Raw genomic sequence first — 10857 nt, 5'->3', positions numbered from 1 at the left:
GACATGGGTTTTTGCGGGTAACTTATGTATACTTCGATTAATTTTATAAATTCTAAAATTAATAATTATATAAGTTTTCAGTAATTCTAAAAGGATCTAATTAATTTTTTAGCTAACAGTATAGATTGTCTTGATTTATTTTTTATTAAAAAACTCTGTATTCAAAATAAAACTAAAGAAGGAAAGACACACTTTGACACTAGGTTGGAGGAATGTATGATGTCTTGTGCATTACATAAACCTTGTCTAAAACCCCTTTAGTGAAGTATCTTGGACTAGAGACACATCCAGCTTTCTTTTTATATATTATGGTTTTTTCCTGGAACCAAGCTTTTCAAAAGGTTGATTTGTCTAATTAATGAAGGCTTCTCCCCCAAAGTAGCCATTTAGGTAGGTCCTATCTCTCCATCAACGGGTTCCTGGAAATTTCTTGCAAACATTAAAGGGATGTTCCCACGAAGAAATGGATGTCTCCAAAGGCAGGACATGTTAAGGCAGTGGTAGTGGGGCATTTACAGCCCACAGCCCACATTTTGGAGGCTTTATCCTTTGAACTGGCCCATTTTGGTCTGAGGAAAATTTTTGCTTGAGTTTGTTTGAAAAGATGGTTGAGATTACTTTTCAAAATATTTTATACTTAAAAATATATCAAAATAATATATTTTTATTTTTTAAAAATTATTTTTGATATCAGCATATTAAAATATCTAAAAATACCAAAAATATATTAATTTAAAATAAAAAAAATTTTAATTTTTTTAAAATTATTTTTAAAATGCAAAAACAAATTGTTCCTTTTCACGACAAAATAAATCTTAAATGTAAATGTTGTGGCCCTTCGCATGAGGTTGAAGAAAACGTTGTCATCATTGTCATAGGCCCTTGAGTAATGGAATTGATCCAGAATATCCAATAGAAATATCCATCCCAAATTAATGAGTTTCTCAAATGATACAGACTTTTGATACAATAGGTTTTGACTTGTAGGTCCTATACTCCTATGTGAAATCAAGTCTGCTCAGATGACATTTTTTATTTGAAATGAATGTTTAAGGCAAATTACATTACATTTTTTTTTTTTAAATGAATGTTTGTGGCAAATTACATTACTGTTAATACCTCTAATCATATGCTGCAAATGGAAACAAGATTATATAATAGCGAATACTATGCTAGATAACATCAAATAAAAATTCTCAATTTACTAAGTTTATGAACAAAAGGCCAAAGTCCATTTTTACCACTACCAGATCGAAAGCCTAATTCTTATTATCCATATGGGTCTACAACCTATTTTTTGAATAATCTCGGCAAAACCTCTTTCTTTAGAGATATATATCATTTTTTATATGTTATTTTTTAAAATAAAAAGGATCAATGTTTAAATTTTAAAATCAAATACGAGTTACATCAATTTTTAGCAATTTTGATGAAAATTATTTCTTAAGACTTAACATTAACATCTTTGACGAGTCTTCTATTTTTAGGGTCTGGTGCCATTTTTTTATGTGTTTAAATATCAACATCAAACATTTCACAAAATAATTAGTAATTAAAAAAATAAAAAAATCTAAAAATAATTAGGATAATTGATGGAAATCGAAAAAACAAATTTAAAAGAAACACATAGCAAATGTAATCTTTCATAAGAAATGACGCTGTAAGGATGACATCGTTCTTCCTTTAAACATAACTAACCACTTACCCGAATCTCTAGAACCAGTGCATATTTTAGGATCCCTAGTTTTTTTTAATTACTAGATGGCAACTCCAGTTTTCCATGATATATATTTAGTCTCAGCCAATGTCATGGTGTGATAGAATGATAACTCCACTAGGTAATATAGGGTTGAGACTAATTACTTGTGTTTATTTTTTTAATTTCAATTCTTTTGATTGTTATGTTATCCACATATGAATTTTTTTGTAAAGATTTTTCTTTATTTATTCTCAGAATAATTTATTTTTATTCATAATAGTATTGCATGCACATGTATATTTATCATGAATGTCACATGCTTCACAAAAAACCGATGAAAGGTCCATACCCGAGCTCAACCCCTTTAAGATTGGATAGGTAGATTCGATGACGAGTTTAAGATTCAATGGCGAGTGTAACTTATGTCTATTGATGCTTATTCAGACTCCCACTCAGATTGGTACTCACCCTATGTACCGGGTATCATATAATTTTCCCCATGTTTATAGTGCATAAGGTTAAGAGACTAAGTTATCCTGTTGGTAATTTGAATAATCTAGGAGCCTGAAAAGTCTTTAAGTTTAGACTAGTTGAGCCCAAAATCTTTATGAGTTAGATCCTTTCTTTTAGGATTGACCCTTCATAAAACACAAATAATAATATGCCATGACATACATATTCATCTTTTTTATTGTGTTCTTATTTTATCTCCTCTGATCCTTATAGGAAGTGAGAGATGAGAAAACACAATGCCATTGAGGAGACGAGGAATAGGTTAGAGCAAGGCCAAAAGATAAAGGAGACTTCTTGCTTATAGGGTTTGAGTCACAATTGCTAGAATAAATGGAATTGGATGAAAAACTATCTTGCATTGGTCAGCTTTTAGACTACTAGGAAATGTTATCTTCACATGAACAAATTGATTTTCAACAACAATATAGGGACATAACTCGAATGCTCAAGATCAAAACATAATATTCTTGTTTTGAGGCCATAATAAAGTTTCAGGATCTAGAATATAGGTACTTTACTTTTGATATAACAGATATGACTCCCATTTTCGAAGAATATCACTATTTGTTATCTATGGTTAGATAAAGTGTACTTCTACACACCAAGAAAACAAACCATATCTAACCATGCCTGGATTAATGAGATAGGCAAGAAACAGGTAGAAGAACAAACAATCATATGAGAAAATAGTCAATGGTGGTACTGAAATCTTTTAGAAGTTACATTTAAGAAGAAGCTTCATGATGAAGAAAATGAAGACCATCTAAAAATAAAAACATTAGGCATTTATGGTTTGGTCTTATTCCAATCAGCAGAAGGGATGATTGACTTTGAGACCGTGAACATGTCTAAAAGTATGGTTTCTCTCAAAATCAATTCAGTTGTAGCAGTTTTAACAGAAAATTTATCTTCACTGAACCATTGTCGAAAAACTAGAAAAGGGCATTTGAGATGTTTTACTATTGTTTTTTGTATGGATCATTTGTCATTGAGTGGAAGGAAATATTTTTTGTTTGCTTAGGACTCCATGACACTTATACTTGAAGCTGGATAAATTCGCAAAATAGCCATTAAGGGAGTTGGGAAAAAATACCTGGGAATCCATATTTCACAGTTTGAGCGAGTTTGCTTTTCATTGGAAGACTCAACATGCTTATTTTCGGATATATTTGGCTTATTGTAGAGATTATTAGTGGGTCCTATTGATAGAAGCACATTGTTGCATTAGTTACTGCCCTCATATGGCTCTATGATAATTGAAACTCGAACAATTCATATCTCAGACTACTAGATTAAATGAGTTCTACAAAGACTTCAAGACTTTTGAAAAATTGATTGAAACAATTAAGCCAGCCTGGAAGCACCCTGTTATAATGGTATCTGCTAATAGAGTTTATAGAAAAACAACTCTAAGTTACCCGATATGGCAAAAACCAGAGGAAAAGGCTATCAGGTCCTACCACACGAGGGTCTTCGAAGACCCATGGTTCAAACCATGAAAGATATACAAGAAGAGATTTGAGCTCAATAAGAGACCTATATTGAGAATTTGAATATAAAGTTAGAACAACTTAGGGCAAAGAAGAGAAAGTCAGAGTCTAATTTAGTTGTTCATGAACAAACTCTAGTTGTATTAAGAAAGGAGAAAGATGGTTTATTGGCACTGTTACAATAATAGCAACAATATTATCAGGAGTTGTAAGACAAATTTAATTTGTTATAAGAGGCCAAGAATGAATAAGATAACAAAATAGCAAAAATGACTCGAGCAACATTGGAAGCTCAAGACAAGATTACAGAATTGAAGCGGACAAAGAAAACACTAAAAAAGTTATTTCAGCAGTAAAATATATAACTACTAGACTTGATGATCAACGAAGGGTTCTTATTAACTTGGCTAACAAGTTCATTTTCACCAAATAGATCTTAACTAGAGATAAGATCATTTCCACTGAATATATCTTAACAAGTTTGTTTTCACCGATAAGATATTAACTAGAGAGAATGTTTATTAATATTTTAAAACGATTTTTATAATTCTAAATATTATGATGGTTTATTTTTATTAATATATAATTAAATAAATAATATTTTTTTTTTACTTTAAAAGAAAAATACTGCGTATCATTCTATAGTTTCAGATCTTAAATGGACTAACAATTTTATTTTATTTTTGTCAATGAGTTATGATAATACTACACAAGGAAGTTGCAAGTGCATTCATAGGCTTACAAAGAGGAGGTTGCGCATGGAGTTCCAAGCCCTCACTACAAAGCCCAAAAGAAAAACCTAAGCCAGCCCTCCCTAGAAGATTGCCAGGAAAACGGCGACAACAACAATAAGACAGGAGCTACAGAAACAACAATGGAGTTTCCGAAAGCATAAAACACAAATAAGGGCAAAGGAAAGTAATCCTCTCTCCTCTTGCTTGGGAGGGGTGAAAAGGGAAGGAAATAAGAGGTAAAAAAATTCACCTCATGCCCTTGTACTTTCAATTTTTATATTTATATGAAACTCTTCTCTATTTTGATTTATCCCAACACTTCTACTGACAGTTTTTGGACTTTTTAACAATTCACTCCGTCAAAGTAGTTTGACCTAATATCACTAGTTGATCAATCCTTATTCAATTAGATGTCAACACGTGTCATGGCTAAAAATCATCAAATACCCATGCACTATATGAATTTAGTCAAATTAAGCTCTCTATAATAAAATGGATTAAATAGTAAAATAACGCAAAAAATAAAGGACTTGACTATCGTTGGTTTCATTAACTAATAAAATAAATCATAAAAAGATTAAAACAAATAAAGCAAATTGTAAAAAATAGTTTAACTCCTTCAATTTATGCTTCATTTAAAATTTAAAATAAAACATAAAAGAATAAATATTTTTAGGTTGCGTTTGAAAAAATACGAGGCAAGTTTAATAATTTTCATACTTAGTTAACCTTACCTAATAATAGCAACTCCTTCATTTTATACTTTATTTTTATTTATGAATAATTAAAAAAAAAGTTGCTATAATTTGATAGCATTTTCAATTTCTTTCCATAATTTTAGAAATAACAATTTATTTTCTAGATCAAATATAATTTTTTTTTAAAATAAAATTGATCTTATGAGAAACAACATATCACACACTTATCCGCTTTCTCTCCTTAAATTTCTAGTCTCTCTTTATTTGATCAAAATCTGAATCCTAAAATCAAAAAAGAAAATTAATCTTCTTTTTCTATGTGCATATCTGAAAAAGAAAGTAGGTCATCCATGGAGAAACCAGCAAAGTGGCCCAAACAACAGCCACAGTAAAGGAAGGAGGTCATCCATGGAGAAACAAGTAAAAAAAGTAGGTAAAAACAGAGAAAAGCAGGGGAAAATCCCTTTGAGTAATTGAATTGTGCAAGTTTTTCATATTACTGACCGCAACTACCACATGTATAGGCATTAATTATTGCAAAAACATGTAGCAGAGCTTAAACCAGAATTATTTATTTAATTATTTTTTGATGTTGTAGTAACTATTATTTTTTTAAGTTTTTTTTGAAAATATATTAAAATATTATTTTTTATTTTTTAAAATTTATTTTTAACATCAATTTATTAAAATAAAATAAAAAACATAAAAATAATTTTTTTTTAAATAATGTTTTTATCACATTCTTCACATGTGATGAAGAATAAATGGACGAAATTGAATTAGCCGTGAGAGTGGTGAACGAGTCACCAACACAATGTTTTCTGGTACACAGGTGGGCCGCGGAGGGATGGATGTTTGTGAGTGTATGACAAAGAAAAGTTTTGGTTGCGGTTTAAAAGTTTACTAATGTCATTTGAAGGAAATGATGTCGTAAGGTGGAGGGGGCGGGGCGGGGCGGGGGAGGAGTGATGGTGGCGGTTGGAGTGATGGTGGTGGTTGATCTGGTTGTGAAATGATGCAAGGAAATAGCGTGGTGTTGGTAATGGCCTAATGAAAGAGGGGAATGGGGGCTAGATAGGACATGACTTTTTGACCGGCTATTTTTTTTAATTTTTTAATTGGTTAAATGCATAGCATATTTGTTATTTTGAGGTTTTATGTAGTTTTAAACATTAAATTGAATATAATAATAAATTTGTAGATATTTAAATATTTTTTTGATAATTTTTAAAGCGCGAGGTTAAAAATATAAATTGTTATTTAATATGTAAACTCCATAAAATAAAGTGTATTTTTTTAGAATATAAAGAAAAAAAGGTAAAAACAAGTTCAAACTTCAAACTATTTAATAATTTCTTTTCTAATTATCTTTTTTTTTATTTATTAAGCCTAATTTATTATGAAAGATTTAATTTGATCAAACTTACTATAGAGGTATTTGATGTTTTTTAGCTATCTTATGTGTTTGTATTTTATTGATCAATTTAAAGTAATGTTTAAGTGTTTTAAAAGTTTTTTTCATTTAAAAATGTATTAAAATAATATATATATATATATATATATATATATATTATTTTTTTAAATTTATTTTTGACATTAGCAAATTAAAACGATTCAAACTCATAAAAAAACTCGAATGTAAAGGGGCAATGCTGATTTTTTACTGGAAATAAAATGAAAAAATATATTTTAAAAAAATTAAAACAATAAAAAAATATTAAAAAATAAAACTACTACTACGTGCATTTAGTTTAAACTAGCTAATATATTTTATTAAAGATAAAATTATAATTTTACAAATGAGAATTTCTTGAATCTTGTGTTTTCTTTTCTTAAAAAAAAAACATAAATATTGAAGAAGAAAATTACTACAATGTGCATATATTTTAAACTAACAAATAGATTTCATTGATGATGAAATTATAATCTTAAAAATAAAAAATTTCTTGAATCTTGAGTTCTATTTTCATCCATATCATTCAATTTTATTTTCCACTCTTTCAAACACAGTATAAATAAATAATTTCTCATCAATGTATGCTTTAGGTATGAATGATCTATTTACTATCTAATTAAGAAGAAAAAGAGAAGGTTAATTTCGGCAGTAACTGCTATAATTATTGAGACCATGCCATGATTTGAACCCTTCACCGGGACTCTTTCCATGGCCCCTCACCATGATTATGGCTTTATAGCAAGGACCACGAGGCTGAGGGTATAGCTAGTCATGGTCACCGACACTTCATTATAATTATTGCAGGAAAAGCTAAAATATACGGGAAAACACTTTATTTTTTTATATAAAACATGTGAGTGTTTTTTGTTTGGTTTATATACAAGTTTTTTTTTATGTTTTTTTTAATTATTTTTAGCGATTTTATTTTTAATTTTGAAAAGATTAAAAATTTCACTTTGTAATTTAACTTACCTGATTCACAAGTTTAACGTATTTACCCAATTCATAGATTGGCGATGTCGATCCAATCTGTCATCGTCTTAATTTTTTTTTTAAAAAAAAATTATCATCTTAAAGTTTTTTTAAAAGTTAAATCATGTTTTTTTCGACCATCAAAGTTATATTTAGACTTATGAAATCGATCGATTTAAGTCGAGCTAACTCTCACACAATTTAATTAAAAATTTCAGTTATAAAAAGAGTTAAATCGGAAGGTTTCAAAATTAACTCATTTGGTCAAATTTAATAACACTATTAAAAAATTCTATGTGCTTTTAATATTTATTTTATATTAAAAAAATAATCTAATTCGCGGCGTAGCGACAACCAATATTTATATATCAATTTGAATATTGGAATATGCAATTTGCTTAACTTGATTTAATTTCTTCCAATGAATCATGTTCCAAAATTGTTGGCCTTCGCTATGATCATCTCCCATCTCAAAAGATTTTGCACGAGCGTAACCAGCAATAACCATGGATTATGCAGAGAAATATCCAGATTATAAAATCACCATGGCTCGTGGGATTGTACCGATACTGCACCATTTTCATCCACACAAACTTTTTAATGGGATCCAGGCACAATAAACTTACAAGGCAGAATTTAAAAATTTAATTTCCATATATAAATGCCATTGAATGTTGAGTCTTTATGTGCCAGATGAATAATTGAATTCAAAGAGATTTATCTGTTTCTTTTGGCTAGTGTTTCTTTACAAGTTCATTGAAAGGGTCTCTGAGCTTCATTACGGGGGTAGCATCTCACAGCCCTCGATCAAATTTGCAAATCAGTGCGCAGTCAAGTATGATCCAGCCACTTATGCCATGTAAAATTAACTAGCTATCGCACAAATGTCTAAGCTGCCAACAAATGAATGGAAAACACTTAAACTGGGATGAAACTTAATTCATGGAGTTTTCAGAGCACACAATTAACCAGACTGATGCATCATCTGTAGCTACCAGGCATAATTAAATGCATTCTTGATGCTCGTAATTATCAAAACAAGATGGTTGTTCAGGGCATTTACAGCCTCAACACTGTACAAGTCCGGATTCTGAAACACAAGGCAATTATGCATCTAAGGTCAACTCATGATGAGGACCTTCTCACCTACCAGAGCTACCAAAAATAGAAAAAAAAACACTTGCAAACTAGTATTAAACGATCAATTAAGTGCTTAAAACCATTTTATTGTCTTCTCACTGATTAATGATTGCTTCTTGTTTTAACGTTGCTATCTATTAAGCCTCCATAATAGTTAGCTCGAATATGAGTTACTGTTCACTTCAGTAACTAATTCTAGAGGCTTTAAATGCTAGTGCTTGGCTGATATTTTTTGACGGTGCCAGGCTGCAAGTTGCTGTTTGCTGATTTCAGGTCTATATAATTTGGATCTATACAACTTCACTTTTATTCCAAAAAAAAGTCTATATAATTTGGGCAGTTCATAAAAAAAACACATATAGCTAATGGTACCGAGGCGCTACCATGACAACAAAATCCTTGGTATGTCTAATCCTGGTAACCAGTTCACTGTTCACATTAGCATTAGGCAGCCAAACACACCGAGGAAAATGGAAGTTATTGAAGAGAAGCATCGGAATTTCAGCAATGCACATGCAATTGTTACCAAATGATAAAATCATCGCATTTGACTGGAATTCCGGTCCATCCAACATTTCTCTACCAGGAGGAAAGTGCGTTGTTGCTTCAGAAACTACGACTAATTGCTATTCACATTCTGTAGAGTTTGATCCCTCCAGCCGGAGTATCCGACCGCTTACCATTACAACCGATACATGGTGCTCTTCAGGTGCGTTGTTGCAAAACGGTATTCTAATCCAGAGTGGTGGATTCAGGCTTGGAGATCGAGTGGTTCGGTCTCTTACACCGTGTGCAAATTGTGATTGGGTTGAAAAAAAGAATGGTCTAATTACTTCAAGATGGTATGCATCAAATCAAATTTTACCAAATGGGAAAATCATTGTTGTTGGGGGCTTAAATCAATTCAATTATGAGTTCATTCCGAAAACTTCTACTTCTGATCAAACACTGTACCAGCTTCCATTTCTGGAAGAAACCAGATATTCCCCACTCATTCCCAACAATCTTTATCCTTTCCTACACCTCACTCCTGGTGGAAAGTTATTCATTTTCGCTAATGACCGTGCAATTCTACTAGACCATGTCAACAACAAGGTGGTTAAGAACTATCCTGTCATGCCCGGAGGCGTTTCCCGCAACTATCCTAGTACAGGTTCCTCAGTTCTGCTTCCTCTTATCCTTTCCAGCAATTTCAACAGCCACCCAGAGGCTGCAGTTTTTATCTGTGGTGGGACAGTACCAGACTCAAACCAAAAGGTAAATGCAGGAGTCTTCATTACTGCTTCCAAATCTTGCGGTCGACTAGTAATAACTGCCAATAATCCAAGCTGGGAAATGGAAGAAATGCCTCTCAATAGATTGATGGGAGACATGATTTTGTTGCCTACAGGTGATGTACTTATCATTAATGGTGCGGCAAAAGGATCAGCTGGCTGGTATGCAGGTAGGGAACCAGTGCTAAACCCAGTTCTTTACCGGCCTAATGCACCTATCACTGCTAAAACTAGCAGGTTTGAGATAATGAGTCCCTCAAAAATTCCACGTCTTTACCATTCAACAGCCCATTTGCTATCAGATGGTCGTGTTTTGGTGGGTGGAAGCAATCCAAATAGTAACTACAACTTCACTGCTCTTTATCCAACTGAGCTAAGTGTTGAAGTATTTTATCCACCATATTTTAGCCCCAACGTTTCTAGACCATTAATTAGTAAGATAAATCCAGGGACCAATCTTGAATACAAGCAGAAATTCACCATGCATTTTCACATACATCAGTGGCATGAAGAGCTTGGAAAGATTTATGTGACAATGGTGGCACCATCTTTTACTTCACATTCCTATTCCATGAATCAAAGGTTGCTGGTTTTGGCTCTGGACAGTGAAGCCCAAAAGGTGGATTTCAGCAACTATGTTGTTGATGTCCATGCACCGGCAACTGCAACACTGGCACCTCCGGGATATTACCAGTTATTTGTGGTCCATGAAGGTGTTCCCAGTAAAGGAACATGGGTCCATATCAAGTAGAAGTTGTAGTAGTTGTGCTTCGTTGAATTGAGAATTTATGATGGTATGGTGATCTTAAAGAAAAGAATGGGTAATCTATTGCAGTCTTGTTGAATTTGTTCTGGAAATGTTACTTTGATGATTTGAATTA

The 10857-nt window shown here is 31.8% G+C and overlaps 1 protein-coding gene across 1 annotated transcript; it reads left to right on the top strand.

The window, feature by feature from the left end:
- Positions 1 to 8950: 8950 nt before the first annotated feature.
- Positions 8951 to 10857, top strand: LOC7467038 (aldehyde oxidase GLOX1). Its single transcript, XM_024609873.2, has one exon. It carries the CDS (start codon positions 9087 to 9089, stop codon positions 10725 to 10727), a length of 1641 nt encoding a protein of 546 aa, XP_024465641.1. The 5' UTR covers positions 8951 to 9086; the 3' UTR covers positions 10728 to 10857.

The sequence above is a fragment of the Populus trichocarpa genome, chromosome 1 (assembly GCF_000002775.5).
Source record: "Populus trichocarpa isolate Nisqually-1 chromosome 1, P.trichocarpa_v4.1, whole genome shotgun sequence".
Taxonomy (NCBI): domain Eukaryota; kingdom Viridiplantae; phylum Streptophyta; class Magnoliopsida; order Malpighiales; family Salicaceae; genus Populus; species Populus trichocarpa.
Note: the sequence above shows the minus strand (reverse complement) of the source record. Positions and strands in the feature narration are given on the sequence as shown.

Bases quoted from the DNA above. Each gene is read 5' to 3' on its own strand.
- LOC7467038 (XM_024609873.2), top strand. From the start codon at position 9,087: ATGACAACAAAATCCTTGGTATGTCTAATCCTGGTAACCAGTTCACTG.